The 25724-nt window shown below is 37.4% G+C and overlaps 2 protein-coding genes and 2 non-coding genes across 4 annotated transcripts in view; 2 read left to right on the top strand and 2 right to left on the bottom strand.

The window, feature by feature from the left end:
* The first annotated feature begins 3063 nt into the window (after positions 1-3063).
* The window catches only part of LOC120339888 (solute carrier family 35 member F6-like), a 139076-nt gene continuing 116415 nt past the window's right edge, over positions 3064-25724 (top strand). The window contains exon 1 of the mRNA XM_078116222.1: positions 3064-3074. The gene's annotated coding sequence lies outside the window, so the exon portion shown is untranslated. The remainder of the gene's footprint in view (positions 3075-25724) is intronic.
* On the top strand, positions 6659-8031 carry LOC120339656 (eukaryotic translation initiation factor 6). The gene has a single exon (XM_039407824.2). The coding sequence runs from the start codon at positions 6745-6747 to the stop codon at positions 7480-7482; it is 738 nt and encodes a 245-aa protein (XP_039263758.1). The 5' UTR covers positions 6659-6744; the 3' UTR covers positions 7483-8031.
* On the bottom strand, positions 19243-19347 carry LOC144427469 (U6 spliceosomal RNA). Its single transcript, XR_013477999.1, has one exon. It is a non-coding gene; the product is annotated as a U6 spliceosomal RNA (small nuclear RNA).
* On the bottom strand, positions 21025-21129 carry LOC120340256 (U6 spliceosomal RNA). The gene has a single exon (XR_005569305.2). It is a non-coding gene; the product is annotated as a U6 spliceosomal RNA (small nuclear RNA).

Genomic DNA, 25724 nt, shown 5'->3' with positions numbered 1-25724 from the left:
CTTTCCCGACAACGTATTTATATGAAGGCCGTGTACTCAATATTGAAAACTACCAACCGAAATAACGGTATCGATTTAGGCTGGATGTAGGAAACACGTTACGTGTATCAATGTTGACCATCTCATAATTGGGAACAGTCAATAATGTCCAGCAAACCAATGCAGATCTCGCATTAAATTGCATGACCTTTGTTTTTGAATATATTTCAAACGCGTGTATTTTATTTATATGCTTAGTTCATATGTATAAAGGTGGTCCGCCAAAAATTTGGTCAGGATTTATCGGTCCGTCGCTTACAAAAAGTTGCCGATCACTGCTCTAGTCTATAGCATATTACATGTTAAGTAAGCGTTTAAGGCATTTGGCAGGGAGGGAAATGCAGCATATTATGTCCCCGGCATATAAAATATATGATTTATAATTATGTTATTTGCAACACATCTGAGGGCTTGCCTATTGGTTCAGCTTAGTAGAAAGGATATCCATGAAAATAGCACATTGTGGACAGTGAATTGATCTGACGCACATTTATCCCATCTAGCTATTAATGTGTATACAGAGTGTCCATAAAGTCCCTTTACAGTTTCAATTTTGTTATGAAGTCAGTTCTCAGTATATTTTAAACAGGTTTATTGTTTTTTAATTGGTAATTGTTCGAGTCGGGAAATTGCAAAGCAATTGGTCAAGTAGTTAGCGGGAAAAGTTTTTTTTACAAAAAGAAGAAAAGAAATACTAACAAGGAGATCAACAACAACAAAATGGCAAAACGATCCATAGGTTCACTTCGTGTCCCACAAGGACAACAACAGTCTGATAACAAAACAATGTGGATTTCGTGGCCAATAACAGACAAAAAAATATTTATGGGTGGATTCGATGGGCAGCAGTAAGACTCATGTCGGACGTTTCACGCCATAGCAAAATGAGGTATACACACGGGTTAGTACAAACGAAAATAAATTGTGTAGCGAGCCATGGAATTTGGACACTCATCTCAAATTAGCGGAGTATTGTAATAATTTTTTTTCAAATTGCATTTGAAAAACATAGTGTGAAAGTTTTTGGCTTACATAACAATTTATTACTAAAATGCTTTGACGACATACTTCAAAAATACTTCCAATAAAAGAGGCAGAAGCTAGTGAAAATTTGTTCAACCTTTCATGCATAAATTTGTGAGCCTATTACCTATGTTAAACTGGATCCAAATTATGGAATTTTCTTGCCTTGAATTTGAAGTCGTTGAAATCCAAAAAAAAAAATCAGAAACAAGTCAAGTCCCATTTAGTATCCAAATTTCGAAAAATAATGTTTCAGAACTTTTTGTATTCAGTTAGCTACAATGTACTGATAGCCATGACACAAATAAATATGGAACTTCAAGACAACTAAATTTCTCATCGATGACCACATACTTGCACATTTCATTGTTTCATCAATGCAATGTAAACGATGACAGTCAGGGCTAAGTTTGCCTTATCTAACAGTAATTGACATACTATACTTGGATGTGATTTTATAATTTTGATAATCCCCCTGTTTCCCAAACACAATTTCCTCTCAATTCTTTCAGTAATTGGACACGTAGTGGATCTACACATCGTTTTTTTATTTTATTATGTTTTTGTTCTTGTTCTTTGTCATAGAATTATCGTTATAAAAATGTTATCGATTTTCTCCTTGATTACTGGACCAATTGCTTTGGAATTTTCACTGGTTGAAGATTTTATTTTTCGCTAGAAGGCTATTCTGTCATTTATTTCAAATATTTCTGTGAGCTCTATAGAATTCGATTTTGTGTGTGCTATGACGTCACTATAATGTGAGCATTTTGTGGTGGTTTCGCGAACGCATATGAGCGGATCTCTTTTTCAGCGAACGCCGTCTCTGATGAGTTGTCCGTGTGATCAAGTTGTCCGCCTCCCGATACGGATACTGGTTAGTTATCGTTGTGATTTTCGGGAAATATATGATAAAATATTTAGTTTTGCCATCCTTGTCTACATATATGTGAGCATAGCTCTCTTGTTAATTTAATGATAAATATTCAATGATCAATAGTTCAACAATTGCTTCTCAAAATAGTAGGCTAGTTAGTCAATTGTTGTTCAAGTAATCATCTACTCGTAGGTTTATTCTTTCACAGGTTGTTTCACAATGATCCAATAAATTTAACAGCCAGTTCGTCTACCAAATATGGTGTTTATACCAATAAAGTTACAACGATTGATGAATCGTCTACAATAATATTGAACGAACCTTATGAAACAACAACTTCAATTCCTATTCCCTTTTCCAAAATCGATGACTATTGATGGAAAAATCTTTCTTGAATCCTTTATAATCTATATATTACCCATTCCCCATTCTTCTATCTCAATACGATACCGCCTTAATTCAATTTTAATTACTTGTAGTGATAACATTTAAACGCTTAATATAAATTGGCTAACCAAGAATGAATGGTTTAGCCCACTTCTCTATGCATTCCAACCTGTGGGGAGTCTGGTTAGGCGATTGAAAGGCTCCAACTATATATAATCAGTTTGGCGATATATTTTATTATTTTATCTCCGTGATATTGTGCAGCAATTTTGGGAAATAGTCAACGCTTGGCTAACCGTTGAGTATGGATTAAACCTTAATTTGACACATAGAGACATGTTATTGGGGGTAGGGCAAGACCAGGGTTTAAATTGTGTTTTATTGTGTGCTAAATATTTTTTATACAAATGTAAACTGCGTAATAAAAGGCCTCAATTTTGCCAATTTTTATATATGATAAAAAAATACTATAAACTGTGAAAAGATTATTGCAACTAAAAATGGCAAACTGTCAACCCATAAGTGAAGTGGAAAACTATCATGTGCTCGTTTATTTAAAATGCAATTGTTATTGGGTCTATATAAATGTATTATGTGATATTGTATCTATATAATGTGATGTTGTTATTAATAGAAAAAATACTAATATGATGTGGCAAATAATCTTTTTTTGGTTTTTCTTTTTGTTTTCCTGAGTGGTTTACCTTAGTTTATTTTTCTTTTTTATTTTAATTCTGTGGTTGTATTATATATTTACGGTTGCATGTATGGATGTGTGGGAGCGCGTGAGTGTATGTGGATTAATTTTACATTTTCAGGTGAGTGAAACGTACCACTTCTTTTGGCAACACCATTCAATTGAAATTCTGTACGTTTTTAACCTTACTCGAGGATATGTTTCCTCTCATGATTCTGTAATCAGTTTTTTATTTGTTTTATCCAATATTTTATCGTCCTTTACCTGTTTACAATGATTATGGAGTCGAAATAAACCTAAATTCTTCATCCTGTCACACCGGAAACTGGGACATGGACGTGCCATAAACTGACTATTGTACATATCGTCGTTGTGCCGTACCTCTTTGTATTGTTATTTGTATAGTCAATTCCATGTCTGTAGTCTATTTGAGGGCTACTCAACTGGCGGACCGCGTTTCGCATCCGGACCTTTAGGGTATTCGATTTGGACCGAGCCTAATTCTTTATTTAGGATCATCAGCTCCGCTTTTGAAGTTTACTTTTATAAAATCACTTTTATAGACTTAAAAATATACGAAACGAACAACTATAACGCCATATTTAAACGATCTTAATTAGCTAATAAAATAACCATTAGTCGGCCGAGGAAGTGCGCTTTCAAGGATGTCGAAATATAATTTCTGGAAAGACCGGACCCAAATATTTTTGAAATTTTGAATGCGAATATTCGGTAAAACTAGTTGAGTAGCCCTGGTCTATTTTATGTCTGTTGTCCTAGTATAACGCAGCGGTCCTAAACTGCTGTTATAATTGTTAGGGGTACATGTCGCACATCTGTGTCTTACGCCAGTAAGGTCTTGAACATGTATCCCTTCTCTGTTTTACTGTTTATTTATTATGCAGGTACTGTTACATTTTTGAGACCAATAAACATACATACATAATCCTATTTGACTCCGAGCACCTAGGTCATGAACCCCCATTGCACCACATTGGCTTCAGCCTCAACCAAGAATGTTTGCTTAGTGAGGTACCGTAAAAGCGCCTAACTTCGGACAGTTCCTAACTTCGGACAAAATTTTTGAACGGCCATATCTTGGCTAAAACGCGCCCTATATTGCTAATTTCAATTATTATAGGTAGCGCTGTTATATCTACATCTATTCTGATCCTTTTTAATGTGGCATTATAATTTTTTTGGTACAAAAACGGCAATTTTGCCGAAAATTGACTGCCCGTCATTCAACGGCGCAGAGCGTCGCTCCTACTAAAGCTATCATCGTCAAAATACCATCATTCGGTAGAGGGCGATAACAATGTATATAATTTATTTGAGTGATCGCAAGATGTCGTACGAGATTTGAATAAAACCTAAAATTCTGAATTATAAATTCCGTAAGAATATTAAGATTTCACGCAGCGTCAAAAGTTACGTCAACCTCACGTAGATTTTTTTTTCGCTCACTTCCGACACGACGTCACACTGCGTCGCGGAAATGAATTTTGACGCCAGACACAACGGCGCCAATATGACAATTTTCGTTAAGATAAAGACGGCGTTCCAAATGTAATATTTTTGTATTTTGTTCGGTCCATGTGTGAATATATGCCAAAATTACATTAATGAAAATACATGTCATACTTAATCGATGACGTTAAAAATCGAATATATAAAACTGTAAAGAATCAAACGTCCGTATGGCACAGTGTACTGACTTAACAATTATTTTATGATTAGTAGTCGAAATGACAGTTATTGAATACGGCCTGGGTGAATTTTATTCACTCGAAGTTACAAATTAATTTAATCTCTAACAAATAAACGGGAATTATATGTTAACGAAATTAAGTTGAACTTCAAATTAAACTTTACAATCGGATTCACCGTGTGTTTGATATAAATTATCACTTATAAAGATAACCGCGCAGAATATACCAAGCTATCCGTCGAGAATATTAATACTTCAAAGACTTCGATAGAAGCCCGTTAAAATACTTCATTGTGGATTGAAACGGTTTGCATCAGATATATTTACGTATGCATTTCCTGATTAAAATGACTAACGTGTTATTATACTCATCTGAAGTATCGAAAATAACGAACGAAAGATGTAAACATAGGACGACGGAAGTTTCAAATAATGCATTTTCGTCGTGACGTCAATGTTACGTTACGACGACGATCGAGCGTCTTATCTTCACGCAACGACGTGATTACGCTATCCGCATCGGAAGCCTCTTTCTCTCTGTGCGTCGCGGTTACGCAGTGACGAAAATGACTGTCCGAAGTTAGGGCAGTGAAGGATAACGGTCAGATGGCAAGAAATATCGATTATTTCAATAGTAAAAATAGTCCAATTGAACCGAAATTTGCAGGAAATGTAAATTACCGCACGAATGTTTTACCGAGCAATTTTGGTACCGTTTGGACAATAAATGGCCGAGTTATTGACGAAAATATAGTAATTTTGTCCGAAGTTAGGCGCTTTTACGGTACGGTGTGGTATTCTGGGATTGCAAATATGAATTTGGCTACCTGTGCTTTCATGTGATTTCTACCTACAGAAATATACCCGGTATAGGTTGAGCGTGGTTAAGCCACTGCGGAACTTTCGAACAAATAATTTTGGGAAGTGGTGGGTCGTGGTGACTGTAGTGCGGTGCGGGTACATGGTTGGATTGGCATACGGTACCGGTACCGGTACCGGTATCCGGCCAAATTGTAATATTAAAGTTGTCTATTACAGTACGGGTATTCTGGTATTAGTTTCCATAATACTGTAATAGGCTAGACAGAATAGACAATTACAGAATTAACTGAACTGTGATAAAATAAATCCTCACCTTACAGACTTATTACCGGTACACTACCGGTACCGGTAATGTATTACCGTACCACAGTCTGACAGTACCTGGTACCGGTAGTCTACCGGTACCGTACCGTCAGACCATATTATAGACTACAGACATCAGACCATGAAAACCCACCCTACCTGTCCTACTGCAGTAGGTAGCCTAAGTTCTCAAGTTATAGTCTAGTTACAGAGTTACCGGTAACTTATTTAATACCAAATCTAGTAATAAAATTTATTGACTCTTATTTGCGTTACCTAGTATCCAAATCCTCTAAAATCAACCAACCATGGTATTGGTAACTATAAAACTGCCAGAGATTCATGGCGCATAATTCTGTAATTCTCTGCATTCATTTTTGGTAGAACATAAATATATACTGATATAGGCGATACCAGTACACATATTGCTGTTATTGGCTTTCACTGTCTGTCTGTATCGAGTTGTAGCTTAGTTCATCAATATATTGTGCATTCAGTTAAAAATTAAATATATACGAGATGAATATTCAAATCTTATCTATATCTGTATATTGCAACAGTAAGACCAAATTTCCCAATGTCACTACTTATCTTACCTTTTAAGGTTTTGGGCTTCCCTGAAAATAGTATAATTTCAAAATGGATTCCTTACACAGGATGCTCAGTAATACACGCTTTCAATTTCTTGATCCATAGTAATAAAAAGTTTTTATGATACTCATCTCTAATATATACTGATATAGGTACATTGTCCTTCCATCCTAATTATCAGTGGAATATTCTTTAGTATGAAGGTTGTGTATGTGTTTCTTTTTTAAAAAGCTTGTTATAACTTTTAAATATAAATAAGTATAATAAATCTCATCAATCGACAGTAGTGGAACAATGGCAGTTCGTGCACAATTTGAGAAAAACAACGAAGTTGGAGTTTTTGCCAAATTAACAAATACCTATTGTTTAGTGGCAATCGGCGGATCGGAGAATTTTTATAGTGTTTTTGAGTCAGAATTGTCTGACACCATACCAGTCGTTCATGCATCTATTGCCGGCTGCAGAATCATCGGACGGATGTGTGTTGGTAACAAACATGGACTCATGGTTCCTAACTCAACGACAGATCAAGAATTACAGCATATCAGAAACTGTCTTCCAGATTCAGTGAAAATACAAAGGGTAGAAGAAAGATTATCTGCTTTGGGAAATGTTATTTCATGCAATGACTATGTTGCGCTTGTGCATCCAGATTTGGATAGAGAAACTGAAGAAATACTTGCAGATGTATTGAAAGTTGAAGTTTTTCGTCAAACTGTTGCGACGCAGGTTCTAGTTGGGAGTTATTGTTGCTTCACCAATCAAGGTGGCCTGGTACATTCTAAAACTTCATCTGGAGATCAAGACGAATTATCATCTTTATTACAAATCCCGCTTGTGGCTGGCACAGTAAATCGAGGCAGTGATGTTATCGGAGGTGGTATGGTTGTGAATGACTGGTTTGCTTTTTGTGGCCTTGACACAACAAGTACAGAATTATCTGTTATTGACAGCGTTTTCAAACTTGGTGATCAGCAAAGTAGTGCACTCACCACACAAATAAGAGATTCATTAATTGACACAATTGTATAGTAGCTAATGTCTATGAGCCACTGCATTTTATACACTGGCTATTGTAAATCCAATTGTATATATGCAAAACATGCAATTTTCACCGGGCATCTTGATAATCAGTATGGATAATACTACAGCAGATAAGTTCCACGCTCGTTGCATTTGTTGGCAAAATTTAAATACCTGGACCTTGGCTGTAATAATATGATTGGGACTGATAAAAAGTCTGAGTAACTTTTAGGATGAGATTGTAGTTGACTTATTTTTTCAAGATTTATCTGTAATGCATTTCAAATTGCAATGCCGCATATTTTAAATTGATCGATTAGGTACTATGTATCATAAATTGGAAAGCATTCAGCTTGTAATGATTTGACTGACAATTACAGGAGATAAAATCGTAACTTCAATTATTGAACTTTTGAGAACATTCATAAATTTAAGTGATCAAGCTCGAACTAACCCCTTCTTGGTAACGGTTTCTATAGGTACGTAGACCAAGTTGATTGTGTGTTATTCAAAGTTGAAAATGATAGCAATTGCTCAATAAAGACTCTGGTGAATCCATATGTTTCTTGTTATTCATGCATTAACATCCAAACTTGATTCTATATGTATTCTGGAGGGGAAGTGGGTAAGGGGCCACAACCCGCGACTTGGGTGGCTGAACCAACAATTCGCATTACCAGATCACTTATGTTGTCTTACAATGTCCCGTACTAGACACTGTACATATGTCACTGGGGATGTATTGTTATCTGCGACGGTGCTTTAAGGATGAAGAAATTTAGTGGGTTAATGAACATTTTGACACTTTTTACTTTCGATATTGAATTTGTTCTTTGTCACTTTGAGATCTGCTTTAGTCATAAGCTATGTTCCACTGGAGACTGGCGAGTTAATCATAGATGGTCCTAAGCATCCGATCGCGTGGATTTTTCGTGTAGAAAACCTGCTCGCAGTAATAACTTAATAGCTATTATTTGATTAGTTCTATCACAAGTCTTTGTACAAAACCACGCGTTTAAGTTGAGTTTTGTTCTGCAGCGTTGCGGTCCGTATCTTATTATTTATGTAATAACGACTTGGAAGGATCACATGCATGGCAACATTAAATGTTTGAGTGAAGAAGTTTCAACCGTATCAACATATTCCGACATATATTAATCACGGTGTGAGTATTCAGGATAGGATTTTCACGTTTGGGAAAGGACAGCCGACTGCTTACCACTATCTTTCGTCCTTTTACCGCCAAATGCCAGGTATGGGATTTACCAGTGTCTTGCGACTTAATTTTATAAGTATATTTATGATCTCGTAATCGGACGATAAAATAATTGATAGAAACTGATAATAGAATCAAGAGAGAACCTTGAGTCGGGTTCATAGCGTGCACAATATAAGTTGGAAGATTTGACCAAACGAAGTGGATGAACGACCTGTGAAAAACAAACATACGCTATGAACACACAAACACCAAATTTTGAAGATAGTCTGGTTGTTAGGGTACATATAGAGGCACTCCCGAAGTATGTGCACTAAGATGGCGCACAGCCTGAACCCTAACCTGGTAAGCATACTATATTCAGGTTGTGCGCCATCTTGGTGCACATACTTCTGGAGGTCCCATATAAATATAAAAACTAGGTAGCAATCAAGGTTTCCATAGATTTAGGGTGAACGATACCATTCTTCGCAAAAATTTCTACTATAACAGGGATCCTCATTGTTTTGACGACCTGTTTGTATTCCGCATGAGAACCTCGACTTGTGTAGTCCATTCAATCGGATCAAATATTTATATATACGAGCGTTTAATCTTCTAATTTTCATCCAAAATTGCACCAACCCTTTTCATCTCCATCTTCTTGCAGTTCCGTGGCCTTAGTTCTTAAGTTGGATTCACTGGAGGATCAATGTCCGGGTATCCGAAGTTTTAGTCTAAAACGGGTGTAAAACAGGCGGCCCTCGGGTCACAACCCGGCCCGCCAAGCCATTTACTGTGGCCCTTGTCAACATTCAGATTTTTCCCATCAAGCATAAAATCCGATTCCGACAGTTTAAGTTTAAAACGTCACCCATGTGGGTAAAAATACAGGTATTTCGTTGCGTTGAATTTTTCTCCGTTTTGCCCAATGTCTCATTACTACATAGCTAAGCAATAGCCGCATTCTTTCTTATTCCGCATAGAAAAACCAATTTTTGTGTGGCGCGGCTAGATGTCTGAAGTTGGTTATATGCAGGGATTCCATCGATCTGGAACCCAAAATACGGACGACTGGAAAAATTTCTGCATTGTGAGCAGAAATAGCTGGCTTTCCTATGGCCTCCAGGTAGGGTTGCCAACCGTCCTTTATTTCAAAGGACAATCCTTTATTTAAGATTTTTGTCCTTGTCCCTTTTAAAATGATAATTGTCCTTTATTTTTTCCAACATCGTTTTGCCCGATAGTTATAGTATTGTGTTTGATATTGTTTTGTTCTTAAATTGCCTCCGTTTATGTATTTCAAGCTTTCAATTTTTCTTTTTAATTTCGCTTTGGTCCGGCTCAAATAGCCAAAATAAATATTTATTTTAGGTTGGAACATGGCACAGTTACTTATATTATTGATTTCTTCGAGAATGCAGATGAAAGTGCGGATGGAATGCTCACTTGTTTGAAAAACACTATGAACAATTTACAACTTGATCGGAAAAGAGTTTTTGCATCTTGTTTAAGTGCAGATGACGCAAATTGCAACTTTGGAGAAAAACATTCCATTTATACTAATGTTCACACATTAAATGATGATCAGTGGCGTAGCCAGGGGGGTGGTTTTGCGGGTCGACCCCCCCCCCCCCCCTTAAAATCATTTTTCTGTATCATAGGTAGCAATTTTCCGTAGATTGAAATGCTTTTAGACCCCCCAAGGCTACTAAAACACGTGTATTCCATCGCTCGATCGGACTCGTTAGCAGTTTTGATCTAACTTGGCTAAAAAAAATTCAGAACCCCCTCCTTTGAAAATTTCTGGCTACGCCACTAGATGATATTATTAGGGCTGACTGCAGTGCACACAATACATTGAAATTTGCTTCAGAAAATTTGAATGTTGACATGTCATGTTCAATGTCAGCAAAAAGACGAGAAACTCTTATAGAATTTCATATATTTGTAGGGACGGAATTTCATGAAATTATGCGTCATGTACCTACTATGGTGGCTATCTCTGCACCCATGCATCGAAAGAATCTTACATTCTTGTGGCGCTTTAAGTTCTTATTTCTTCAGCAGACCAGCTGAATGTTCCAAACAATTACTTAAACTTTTTATGATTGACAATGAGTCAACAGAAGTTCCTAAGCTTATAGAAATGCATTTATTATTCTCACAACATGTAATGGAGGTATTTAAATTAGCTGTTCAAGAACTGGTAAAAAATGAAACTTCAACAGCATATGTTTTCATTATACTTACTAAATTAAGAAATAGGTTAAAATCTCCATCTGATGAGGAATTTTTTGGGTATGATGTTCACCAACTTCTTGCAAATGTGAGTGCTGCTGAAGCACAAGAGGCAACTGAAGATTTATTTCTCAACTCTGCAATAACGTATTTAAGTGTGTTAAGGTTTTCAAAATAGTTTTATTTGTGCTCTCTATTCCCAGAACCTCAGCTTATTGTGAACGCATTTTTAGTGTAATGTCATCTAAATGGCGCAGTGAAAGGAACAGATGCTCTATACAACTAATGAAAAGTGAGCTTTTAATATACTTCAACTTGAAAGACACGTGTCGTGAATTTTCGGAAAAAATAAAACGTGACCCACAATTGCTGAAGTCAGCAAAGAGTCAGAACAAATATAACTTTAAGAAATATAAACTTATGCAACTGCAAAATTAGAGCTTGTTTGGATCAATGTTAAATGAACATTAAATAAAAAACAAATGAAGATTTTATAGTATATCTTTTTAGCTTGTATATATATATATATATATGTATTTCATTGTTTTATATTGTTCTTTCCTGCAAGTTACAAAATAAATAATGACGGTAATCTATGTCCTTTATTGAGACTTTCCATAGTTGGCAACCCTACCTCCAGGTTAATGTCACAATTACAGACGTCACAGTGTGCGAAGCACTCACCCTTCAAGCTTCGTTTAACTTTAAATTCTTTTCCGTACTCATCACGAAAAACGTTCTTACATTTGCTCATTTTTGAATTTAGGCTAAAATACCCACCACCACCACAAAACCTAAGAATCGCCACACTAACAATGCTTCATGCCTATCTGTGCCTTGCCTCTTTGTGTTCCAAATAAGATTGTGTTGCTTTCATGATGCCACAATAAAGCTTTGGCGATAAAACAAACAACACAAAGCTTCCTTTATAAAGACCAAATAAGACTATATAAGGACACCCAAGCCAAAAATAAGAACGCAAGCTAAATATAAGTCAAAAATAAGGACAAATCTTAGAAATAAGGACGGTATGGAATCCCTGGTTATAGGACCCACCGACACAAATGTTGCACACCCTCAGTCTAAAACATCCTTATTCCATCGTCCAATATCACGTCCACAACCGACGGTGGTCAAATTAGTCTCAGCCCAGGAAGTTTATATATATATATGTGTGCAGCAGCTAATCAGTTCTTCCTCCTGTAAACGAGATGATTTAGGATAAACCGATAAGGCTCCATAAAAAGGCGACTACTAGCTTGGTTCTTTTTAGTTGACGTTCACAGAAGCTTACAATAAATGATCAAGGTGGAAACTCTTTTTATAAGTTGCTCAATCTCTTTTATACAAAGTAGATCACAGTGACTAATTTTACAGGTCATGTTGATTAATCATGTTTTGCGACTACGAACATGTTCCGCCACCAATCGTACTGGAACTTGTCCTATTAATAAAATAGGCTCTTTTACGCGCTGAGAAAGTGTTGTATTCCAGTGTTTTTCAACCGGGGTGCCGTGGGAAATTCTCCAATTTGTCTATTCCAGTGGTTCCCAACCGCCGTGCCGCGGCACATTAGTGCCGCGAAAAGATTTCTTTTATGAATATATTTCGAGTGATTTAAATTTCCAATCCCTGAATTCCGCGAGAATTACCCCACGGCTCTTGGTAACAAACCGGAACGACAAATTTGTGGAGTCTTATTTTGGTATTCTTTCAACTCCAAATTTTGCATAAAGATCACAAACACCGTTTCGTAAAATTGAAAATGTCAAACAAAGTAATAAATTATTGTGCGAAATTACTTCCATATTTTACCAAGAAATTATTATTGGATCAGTAGAATTGCCATTATTTAATCACTATTTAAACTCCAAATAACAGTCAGGATTCATACAATGACTTCGCTGGGGTTTCATTCACTATTTTATACGAAAATAAAACAGGCATAATATAAAAGTAAAATCAAAAGTAGGTCAACTATCGTCCTCATAGATATTCGCTTTTAATTTTATATTGTCAGCTTGGTAATCTACAGACGCTACGGAGAAAGATCAAAGCTGACGCAAGAGATAAAAATCGGAATAAAATCATGAATTCACGATATGAACGCATGGTTCTTCCAGGAACATAAAGCCAAACTTCGACGTTCGCCGTCCTTGTAAAAAAGAGACGGGCAGAAATAGCTCACCAACATTAGAATGTCTATAGCGATTTGAATTTGGATGCTTGATGTATATAATATACTATAAATACCCGATATTCCACAATTCTTTGAAAATATTCGAATTGTTCGTTTCGATAAAAATATTCTATTTTGCACTCCCATGCGATCTGTAATAACGCAAGTAATCCGGCGAAACGCGTAGTAGTCCAAACACAGATGCAATGAAACCTTCAATAAATTTACCAAATTGTACTATTTCGCGACAGCGTGATAGAATTGGTAATTATTTCATATCTTGAACACAAAAAAACGGTACCCTTTTCGAATAGTTTCTACGGTCTGAAAAGTCGAGTAAGCGTTTCAACATTGTAAATAATATGATCATTGCAACCAATATATGCTCGGCCTTGCACGAATTTCATAACGTGAAAAGATACGTCCGGCGGTTTATAACAAAACAACCAATTTAGTGTTTTGGCGATAAAGATAGCCAAATTGTTGTAAAGAAATAGAGTTTGTTTGCCATTTTCATTTTTCGCAAGTGCCGACAATAACACCCTTGAATGATTTTAGCAATGGGGGAAACACATCAAATTGTAAAAAAAAGAATAAGGTTGTGCAAGAGTAAGAATACCTGTGATAATAATTGGGACGTAACGCGAAAAGGGGAAGGGCGAGCAAAACCGAAGCGCGTGGTCGGCGTTGCGTTTGAAGACCCCGTAATGCCCGCGCATCTTTTAAGATATATAATATGGGGTATTCTGAAGGCGCTCTGGTGTACATTATTGTAAGAAAACAGTTAATTTCAACTATCGCTCGTGATGATTTTGTAAAACAAAAACAACATATGTTTAATTATAGACGAAATCATTGACGCGACCGCCCCTCGCCTGCGTTGAGATTGTGTCCTACTCATAGAGTTAATAAGAGTGTCTTCCTCACGTTCGTCCACAAATTGCAGCGGTAGAAGTACCAGGCTACTGACATTCACCATTAATATTCTATACCTGTTACTAAATACAGGGTATGTTACATGAATAAAGTTTACTTATCCTGATCTGCTTTGTTTATTATTATTTCATTGCAAAATGTCTTTATGCGTTGAAAATGTTCATGTTTAGTTATAGGTGTGCCGTGATATAACAAAGGTGGGAACCACTGTTGTATACCAGGACTTCACGTTAGTAACAAAAATATTGATTACCTGAGTACAACACCCCCAGGGAAAGTCTTACAAAGGCTATTACTATACTAAGTAAACGGCGCATCGCGGGTAGTCATTCGCAACATTGCATAACTGCTCCGTACAATTTGAAAACGTAGAGAGATTGATAAGAGTTGAAAAGTGGTTACAGAAAGACTGGGCGACACATATCAAATCAAGCCATTGACTGACTGAGAGAGCGATTTCGGAAAAGGCGAATCAGCGGGGATTGTGACGTCGAGTGGTTAGTTGTTACATCATTCAAACAATTGGTTAAATCAAAATTGCAATTGCAGAAAAATCAGAAACATTCCCATATAATTTAGTGGTTCCCAAACTTTTTTCCTCGCGACCCCAATTTTCATAAAATCAAAGCCTGCAAGCCGACTGCAAGTAGATGTTGACGGTGAACATTGGCCCAAAAAATATTCGAACATGTCCGGGAATGCGCCGGAAAAACCTCAGAAGATTTAAAGACACATGGATGGCATCGTAAACCACGGTGTAAAAATCTCTTAGATCTGAATTATAACGGTTCTTTGGCGAAACATAGACGGACTTAACATAGACGGATAAAATGGGGTAGATTGTAATGAAGCGTACGATACTTCGGAAATAGTAAGTTGCTTCTAAATATACATAAATTTAAAATCTTATTCAGTACATTCCAACAGTGTCTTTATTTTTATTTCAATGTTAACATATTACAGATTGATCCATTATTAATTCAAAAGTGAAACAGAGCATAAAAGTAAATTAAAAAAGGAAAATATTATTGGCGCTCGTAACACTGTTACTCAATTACATTTACTAATACCTGTACCTGCCGACCAGCTGGAAAGGTTAAGTACCACATGAAAGTTTTAACAAGCAATTTCGGCGCTGTTTGGACAATAAATGGCCGAGTTATTGCTGAAAAATGCGAAGCTAGGCACTTTTACGGAACTTGCCGACCGGAACAAATTTAACTTTCCAACTTTCAAATCTTAACTCTTTGAACTCTGAATCCACAGAACGACGCTACTCTCTCACCCTGACCTCCCACGGCATCGCATCGATTTGACGCGTTAAAAAATTGTAATATCTCTAATTTTAAATCAACATAACTTCTAAACCATTAGATATCAGATGGTCTGTAATATGTCATATAAAAGCTTATCTAGTCTTTTATTTTTAACTGGCATTATTTTTTACGAGATGTTTTGATGAAATGTGTGAGCCTATTTTTAGTCCCATCTACTAATTTTTTGTATTGTGGTAAGATTTAATACCTTTTTTAGAAATGTATCAACAATATAAGTAAAATTTCGAAAGGTATACAAAATTACCTTTCGGGGAATATTCGAATGACTTTCTTAACATACGCATAACTCATTTAATTGCAGAATTTGTACTATCGATTCCAATGGTTTGCGAACAAAATTGATCAACTATTTTGACGCCAAGTTTGCGTAACGACGCAAAGGGCGACGATGACATTGTCGTGATAACGTTCACGCGACGTTTTGTGCGTAACACTTTGCGTGAGGTAAATTGCGCAATTGCACATCTGGTCGTTCACAGCTTGAGTTCAGATTGTATCATCATTGCATCAGTATCATCCACGGCCGCAGATAAAACCCTTATATTCAGACGAATATTGATCGAACATAGTAAAATTGCTAAAATATAAAGGCCATTTTATATACGTTTATTATTTGAACATGGAACGAAAATGAATGAACAAAGTGAAATATTTGATCCTTATGCATTTATGAGGTTCTGCCGGAAACATCAAGGCTAATTAATTATTCACCGTTGGATATCATGAAAATTGAATAAAAAAAACTGATAACGGGAACGCGGAAGACATGGTGGCACCAGTAACTCACCTGGTCAGTGTTTTACATTTTGCGGCCTCATTAGATTTTCGAAATTACTGCATATACGCTACATTCTTGATATCTCTATATTTACAATGGATTTTAATCGAAAGCTTTGTCCAGATGAAATATTGGATAGTATTCATCTATCGGAAGAAGAAAATATGGCACAATAAAGTCCAGCATTGGCTCTAAACAATGCATCCATCGATATGTTCCATCAATCCGTTTTTAGAAATCCGTATTTTTGCTATTGGTATTTTTCATATTTTTATGCAATTAAAACGGCAATAACACTGCATATTGTGTGTTTTAGTCGAACAGATTTTGAGGCTAGATGTAATGCGTAAATTCCCCGTGTATCGTTTACAAGTCGTTGGTCGCTTCACGAGTACGAACTTAAGTAAATGACGTTACGAGCATGCGGGGAAAAGTGATTTTCGTGTGGAACGTAAAAGTGCTACGTGGCAACGTAATTGCTTAACGTCGCTGCGTAACGGCGTAAATGTGTTAGGTCGTTATTTACGTCACCTTGACATCGCCTCGATCTTGCGACAAACCAAAAATCACGAATAAAAATGCTTCTAAAATTTGAATGGTGCAACATAATTTCAATCTGATGGTATCACTGGAAAGCTATCTTCAACTTCTAGAAATGTTCTCGATAATGTACAAGGGTAAATCGAAAACAAATTGAAGTTTTTTCAATTAGATTTATTAGTTTTTCAGAAGTTTTTTATGTCTTTTAATTTTGCCAATTTCCATAAGATGATCACAATATTTTATCTCAATTTTAAAATTATACTTAGTCCTGTAGATTATCTTTCACACAATGTAAAACCTGTCTAAATTTAATATGAGGGTTTCAAAGTTGAGAGGGTTTCAAAGTTGCATATCTCATACAGGATGCCAAAGCCGCTAAAGCGGCTTTCAGCGTCAGAACACTTTCTCGGGAAAGCCGCTATAGCGGCTTTCAGGGTTCAAAGAGTTTTCACTTGTGTGCGCATGTTTGACAGAAATTAGGCGACCCCGGAAAATCTTGACGCGACCCCATCCGGGGTCGCGATCCACAGTTTATGAACTACTGCCATAGAGCAGGGGTCCGCAACTACTTTTTAGCGCGACCCCAAAATTTTTTTTATAACTTCTCGCGACCCAAGCATTTGGTAAACCTGTAATTAGTTATCGATTTTAAGACTATTGTCGACACTAGCATTTTTCTTGCACAAAATTATATGAAAATTATCACATAAAATAGTAAATAATAGCGTTTATTATGACTAATGCAAATTATGAGCTTTGTGTATAATACACAACATATCAAAACGAGGTCTAATTTGGGAGACGGCAACTCGAAGATATTTTTCTACCTCCAGCCTTGATCTGTAATTGTATTTTATGTATATTCGCTGTTATTCTGCTTATATGTATGGTTTAAGTGATGTATTTCTATCCGATGAGGATGAGAAGATGAGTCTCTTGTCGGGCGTTGATCCCCACTGCTATAAGTGCTCCGTACGGAGCCTCAGGGCTCCGCGAGCTATTCGTTCACTTAAAAAACTGACTTGATTAATTTTGTATCTGTGAAGAAGCATTCGCGTCACTAATAAAATTTCGACACCACTAACGGTGGTGTCGAAATGTGGTAGTGATTCAAATATAACATTATCTATAACTAAGGGCGCAGCGGCCATGGTTTTCTAAAAGAGAGGGGGTTCAGAATAGAAAATTCCCGAGCAACACTCATCGCTCAATCCATGGCCGACCCGAGAATTTAAAATGTCTTGTCATATCAATTCAATTGTGTTCATCGTTGCTCGCCTTTGAGTTGACTAATATACTACGGCAACCATGAAATACTTGTTAAACCGTCTACTAGCAATGAATGGATTGAAATCGTATTCTTGAGTTGCTCTTTCAGCACTTAGGATTATCGCAATGTTTCGTTGTTAAGGGAGAGTTTGCAGTTATGAAGCCAATTATATTTGATACCTTCATATCGAATTCGGTCTATGCATAAATGTATCAGTGATTTCTAGATGCAGTGATGGGACAAATATCGGCCGACTCAGTAAAATGTCCAAACTTCCATTGAAGGGCATAGATCAGGGGTCGGCAAACTACGGCCCGCGACGCTTCACTGAATTATATTGACAAAACAGTTTTATTGACGAATATATTCTTTATGTGACAAAATTTGTTTTGAGAAACTAAATTATACTATAACCTAACAAGTATATAATTCACGATCACTCGTTTAATGAGCTTGTAATTGATTATAATTAGAGAAATGGCAACAGAACGTAAAAAGTTGATGCTGAGCGCAAATGGTTTAATGACGCTGAAAATATTCCAATGATCAGTCTTCGCGCACTGCTTGAAATTTCTGGGTGAAAAAATGTGATTCATTGGCCATTCCTTTAGTTTTTAACTTTCTAAAATACGTGCGGCCCGTCAATGACTTGCAACCTTTAATTTTGGCCCGCGAACGACAAAAGTTTGCCGACCTCTGAGCTTTCCTCAAATAAGTTGGGATGATTCACTGGCTCTAAAGTTTAAAACCAGGTCGGCAAACTTTTGTAGTTCGCGGGCCAAAATTAAAGGTTGCAAGTCATTGACGGGCCGCACGTATTTTAGAAAGTTAAAAACTAAAGGAATGGCCAATGAATCACATTTTTTCACCCAGAAATTTCAAGCAGTGCGCGAAGACTGATCATTGGAATATTTTCAGCGTCATTAAACCATTTGCGCTCAGCATCAACCCCCACTGCCCTATCTCCCTCCACTTTCCTATTCTCGATCCGCTGCCCTGTCTCCCTCGCCTCGGCCAACTGCTCCACGTCCCTCTCAACTTTCGTATCCTCGATCCACTGTCCTATTTCCCCCAACCTTCCTATCCCCTTCAACCTTTTCATCCTCGACTTATTGCCCTATCTCCCTCAACTTTTCTATTCCCGATCCACTGCACTATCTGCCTCAAACTTCCCACCCTCGACCCACTGCCCGGCCTTCCTCAACTTACTTATCTTAGACCCACGACGCTATACCACTCAGTAACCTAACCTAACGGCGCTACAATCACTTCGCTATACCGCTCAGCAACCTAACCTAACGGCGCTTCACGGTTGTGCGTGTCATCCTTGCGCAGGGGACCATGCTAATCTTCTCGGTATCGTTCCAATTTTTTCATATGTACACTGGAAAGTAGTATGCCAATGAGAGGATTCAATCGTACGTCGACAAAACATGATTGACGGCATTCGTAAATGTAGGCTGGATCTCAATTGGTAATCAATGACCATAATTAGTGGTTTAAAAATGTGCTACTTATTAGGCTACTGATGGCATCGGGTTTGGAGTCACAAAAATATAAGTCGCTCAGTGAGTGTAATCCCTTCCAAACTATTTTTAAGCCATGAAATATTTTGTCGTAGCTAGCGTTGCCAACTGCCCTTTAATTCAGCGTATAGTCCCAAAATTGAGCTTATCTTATCTGCAACTTAATGAAGTTGCAAAGGACGCAGTTCGTACGTAATCTTTGGCATCCCTTTTACTATAAAATGTTAAAAAAATACTTTATACGCACCAGAGCACTATTGCTTATTTCGGATCAGCATCATATTGTCACAAGACTCACGCCATGGCCAATTATTAAGAGCATAAAACGGCTTGTTGAAATTTAAAGAAACTATCAATTAGTAACACATTTTTAAACTGCCAATTATGGTTATTGTTTACCATTTAAGATTCCAGCCTACATATACGAATGTCGTCAATCATGTTTTGTCGACGTACGCTTGAATCATCTCATTGGCATACACGACCAGTATAACGCATGGAAGTTGGTCGCAAGATAGTAAAGTTCAGTGTGGCGATCGGGTCGTGAATAAAGCGCCGTTAGGTCAGGTACTGAATAGTATAGCACTGTAGGTCAAAGACAGGTAAGTTGTGGCAGATAAGGCAGTGGCTCGAGGATACGTAGGTTGAGGGAGATAGGGCAGTAGGTCGAGAAGAGAAAGGTTGAGGGGGATAGAGCGGTGGTTCGAGGATAGGGAGATAGCGTAGTGGGTCGAGTATAAAAAGGTTGAGGGAGATAGGGCGGTGGGTCGAGTATAGGAAAGTTGAGGGAGGTCGCGCAGTGGGTCGAGGATAGGTACGGTAAGTAGATGGAGATAGTGCAGTGGGTCGAGAACAGTTTTCAAGTAAACGAATAGCTCGCGGAGGCCCTAGGTGTCTTTAACGGAGTCCTGAGGCTCCGTACGGAGCACTGTCTACGTAGTAGGATATAACAATGCGAACAACAAAGTAACGAATGTTTCCCCGACTTGATCTCTTGAATTCTTCCTCTTTACACTCTACCATAGCAAAATTATTGGTACTTATTTCCAGAATGGTTTTGCGAGTTTAGGACTTATATTTACCAAAACGCAACTAAAATCTAACAAATAACACGTGAAAACCGAGAAAACGAGGTAATATTCACAACCATGAAAATCTGTCTGAATGACTAAATCAGTGGTCGGCAACCACCGGCCCCGCGGCCCATCGCCGGTCCGCGAAAAGGTTACTACCGGTCCGCAGAAACGTGACGCAAAAGACGGACAATGTCCTAATAACATCTTTGGTTGATTGAAATTTCAAACAATAATAAGTTGAAAAGAGTCTTTGCGATTTATAGGATAGCTACTTTAGCAATCTTTTGGGCAATACTGCTATCTGAATACCCCGGCACTTTTAAATCTAAAGGCACTATCTGCCTCAAACTTCCCACCCTCGACCCACTGCCCGGCCTTCCTCAACTTACTTATCTTAGACCCACGACGCTATACCACTCAGTAACCTAACCTAACGGCGCTACAATCACTTCGCTATACCGCTCAGCAACCTAACCTAACGGCGCTTCACGGTTGTGCGTGTCATCCTTGCGCAGGGGACCATGCTAATCTTCTCGGTATCGTTCCAATTTTTTCATATGTACACTGGAAAGTAGTATGCCAATGAGAGGATTCAATCGTACGTCGACAAAACATGATTGACGGCATTCGTAAATGTAGGCTGGAATCACAATTGGTAATCAATGACCATAATTAGTGGTTTAAAAATGTGCTACTTATTAGGTTACTGATGGCATCGGGTTTGGAGTCACAAAAATATAAGTCGCTCAGAGAGTGTAATCCCTTCCAAACTATTTTTAAGCCATGAAATATTTTGTCGTAGCTAGCGTTGCCAACTGCCCTTTAATTCAGCGTATAGTCCCAAAATTGAGCTTGTCTTATCTGCAACTTAATGAAGTTGCAAAGGACGCAGTTCGTACGTAACCTTTGGCATCGCTTTTACTATAAAATGTTGAAAAAAAAAATACTTTATACGCAGCAGAGCACTATTGCTTATTTCGGATCAGCATCATATTGTCACAAGACTCACGCCATGGCCAATTATTAAGGGCATAAAACGGCTTGTTGAATTTTAAAGAAACTATCAGTAGCCCAATTAGTAACACATTTTTAAACTGCCAATTATGGTTATTGTTTACCATTTAAGATTCCAGCCTACATATACGAATGTCGTCAATCATGTTTTGTCGGCGTACGATTGAATCATCTCATTGGCATACACGACCAGTATAACGCATGGAAGTTGGTCGCAAGATAGTAAAGTTCAATGTGGCGATCTGGTCGTGAATAAAACGCCGTTAGGTCAGGTACTGAATAGTACAGCACCGTAGGTCAAAGACAGGTAAGTTGTGGCAGGTAAGGCAGTAGCTCGAGGAGGATACGTAGGTTGAGGAAGATAGGGCAGTAGGTGGAGAAGAGAGAGGTTGAGGGAGATAGCGTGGTGGGTCGAGGATAGAAAGGTTGAGGGAGATAGGGCGGTGGGTCGAGTATAGGAAAGTTGAGGGAGGTCGCGCAGTGGGTCGAGGATAAGTAAGTAGATGGAGATAGGGCAGTGGGTCGAGAACAGTTTTCAAGTAAACGAATAGCTCGCGGAGGCCCTAGGTGTCTTTAACGGAGTCCTGAGGCTCCGTACGGAGCACTGTCTACGTAGTAGGATATAACAATGCGAACAACAAAGTAACGAATGTTTCCCCGACTTTTGATCTCTTGAATTCTTCCTCTTTACACTCTACCATTGCAAAATTATTGGTACTTATTTCCAGAATGGTTTTGCGAGTTTAGGACTTATATTTACCAAAACACAACTAAAATTTAACAAATAACACGTGAAAAACGAGGTAATATTCACAACCATGAAAATCTGTCTGAATGACTAAATCAGTGGTCGGCAACCACTGGCCCCGCGGCCCATCGCCGGTCCGCGAAAAGGGACTACCGGTCCGCAGAAACGTGACGCAAAAGACGGACAATGTCCTAATAACATCTTTGGTTGATTGAAATTTCAAACAATAATAAGTTGAAAAGAGTCTTTGCGATTTATAGGATAGCTACTTTAGCAATCTTTTGGGCAATACTGCTATCTGAATACTCCGGCATTTTTAAATCTAAACTCGGGGGAAAATCCATAATTATAGTTAGAGTTTTATATAGTTGTTATAACTAAATTCGGTACACAGACGCGATGCTTATATTTATGGTAAATTTAAATTGTTTTGCGACCCAGCGTGGAGAGCTCCCAAGTTTGGGTCGCGACCCCGTATTTGCGGACCCCTGGTGTGTCCAATGTTTTGCTAGCCAGATTTTCCCTATTTAAAATGCAATGCGTAAAATTGATATGAGGTGCAATTTGTAATAATCTTGCTAAAAAAACTTTGTTTTCCCGCCATGGCCCCAGCCCTATCAGTACAAATGCTAATACACCGCTCCCATGATAATCCATCATTCTGTAGTCTCGTCGCCACTGCTGAGAATATGTATTGACCAGTGCATGTTCCAGAAAGCGCCAAGCACATGAGTAACTTATATACCTAACGAACACAATCAACTGCGCTAAACCAGACGTATCCGTGGATTCATCCAATTGCAAAGCGTATTTTCCTCCTTTGACTCTATCAACCAGTTGGCACCTAATATTTTGACCCATTTCGCTGATACGTCGGCGAATGGTATCTACAGACATTGGTATTTCTTTCATTTCCTTAGTTACCTTGTCTCCATTCATAATTTGACTAATTACAATAGTTTTGATTAGTGTTTCTCCAATGGTGTGTGGTTTCTTATCTTTTGCGATTAAATATCGTCACGCTAATAACCGAATTGCGTAAGTCATTTTTAGCAGTTTTGAGAAAAACGTAAAAAACTTCCTAATGATTTTGTTATGCAATTGAGAGTCAATAATTTGCCATGGTTCAATTTTTTGATCGTAGCCGGATTTAAGTTAATTTGTATGACGCAGTTAAGTGACGTCATAATGGCGCACTGTGACTTAGGCAGAAATGTGTCTATGACTTGGTGACATACGCAATTTTGCAACTTCACTATATGCACCAGTCCTGAAAACTAAACATTTCAAAAACGAATGTAATTCTCAGTATCTACGATGTCTAATACCCAAAATAGCTAATCAGTTTCAATTACATCATTTTTTATGTTTAAAAATATATATTTCATCAATATAACACGTTCTGCACACCCACCGAAATAGGACTAAGATTAAATATAAAGAATAAAACAGCAATGCACCCAATATAAAAGCCAACCAAGGTAAATTTGACTCGGACAGTAAATATCACAAGTGTACGTCTTCCTATACTGCAGTAAAAATTCAAATTAATACGCGCTAAGCTAGAATCCGAGATGCAAAAACTCGAAAATACTTAGCCGAGGTTATTTTGCCTTTGTGACGTCACAATAGTACTGCGGTAACAAGGATAATTCATTATGACGAAACAATTGCACAAATGTGCATGTCATACTAAATCTCCATTTTTATGGGTTTCGGAATTCCTAAAATAAAATCTGAGTTAACAGACAGGTGCGCAGCATTACATAAATACCTATTTTATAAAAAACTCAAAATCGCCAAAAATGACTTACGCAATTCGGTTATTAGCGTGACGATATGTCACTTCATACAATGCCTTTTGAGATTTTTCTAAGATTGTGAGATACTTTTTCATTGTTTTCTTTTCGCCTAACAATTCTTTTTCTGATCGGCGGAAAAATGTATTGGTTTGTCAATGAATTCTGGATGCTTTGCTGTAAGATGGCGTTTCAATCCCACTGCTTTCAGGCTCTCGTTGGCAAGAACACCGGAACAAACAACACATTGAGGACGTGACTCATCATTCATAAGAATACACGTGAAACCAAGCTTTATAATTCTTTGATGTACTTCCGCTTATAAGGATGGTTTGAGTGATGTATTTCTATCCGATGAGGGTGAGGAGATGAGTCTTTTGTCGGGCGTTGATCCCCACTGCTTGAAGACGCAAAGATGTCTGAAGGTGCATGCGGTGTTCTGTTCTCACTTAATTTCCACGTTGTATCTTCCGCTCGGCACTTTTTTCGAGTATTCTTCAGTAACCAGTTTGTCAACATTATTTGTGACTACCTTTAAAATTCTTAACCCCGCTAAATTTTGAATTTAACCAAGAATATCTTACAATAACAAATGTAACAGCACCTTAACTATTTAATTTAGAATGGACAAATCTCATCATCTGTCTTTATCAAGCAATTCTACACGACTACTGCTAACCTCGCATTGCTACGAAACAATACAATGGTCTACCTACGTAGTAGGATAATACCAGTTAACAATGCAAACATCTACGTAATGAATGTTTCCCCGATTTTCGATCCCGGCAAAATTCTTCCGCTTCATTTCTACCATTGCAAAATTATTGGTTCTTATTTCAATAATGGTTTTGCGAGTTCGCGCCTATAAACCGGTTTATATGTTTCAAACTATCATTTTATTTCAATACATTCGACAACCTTTCATTTACATGTGCCTATAGAAAAGTTTGGCCTAGTCTATCACAGCTATTTCTAGATTAATTTTTGATTACTGCATACAAAATAAAACTCCGCAGAGCAAAATGATTATTGAGTTATTTGATTAGGACTTACTTACCAAAACACAACTAAAAACTAACAAACAACACGCGAAAACCGCCAAAACGAGATTATATTCACAACCACGGAAGACTGTCTGAATGGAAAAAGTATCTGAGCGCTTCTGAAACGTTTATTGTTACTTCAATTTTGCACTTATGCTGATTGGCCAATGTTACGGCAGTAAATAAGAAAGTGTATACTCGGGGAAACATTCATAATTATAATCAGAGATTAAAAATAGTGTAAAACGATAATTTCACGATTCCGAGTGAATATACATCATCATACCGTGTTTTCCCGAAAATAGGACATTGTCTTCAATTTTCTCTCGAATACTGGAACTCATTTTTGGGGATGTAGAGAATAACGAGATTTTTTTAATATACAAAATATAGATACCGAAATATATAAATAATATGATTAAATATGATACCAATTTAAAGCACGTTTTCATTTAAAATAGCTGCTACATATAGATTATTAATTAACCATTTAACGGTTGCGATTTATTTTAACCGTTAACTGACATCTCAGGTACAAATCATCTTTATACCGTATAATTTCGTCA

The sequence above is a fragment of the Styela clava genome, chromosome 9, assembly GCF_964204865.1.
Source record: "Styela clava chromosome 9, kaStyClav1.hap1.2, whole genome shotgun sequence".
NCBI lineage: Eukaryota > Metazoa > Chordata > Ascidiacea > Stolidobranchia > Styelidae > Styela > Styela clava.
This window is presented reverse-complemented; position numbering and strand designations above follow the sequence as displayed.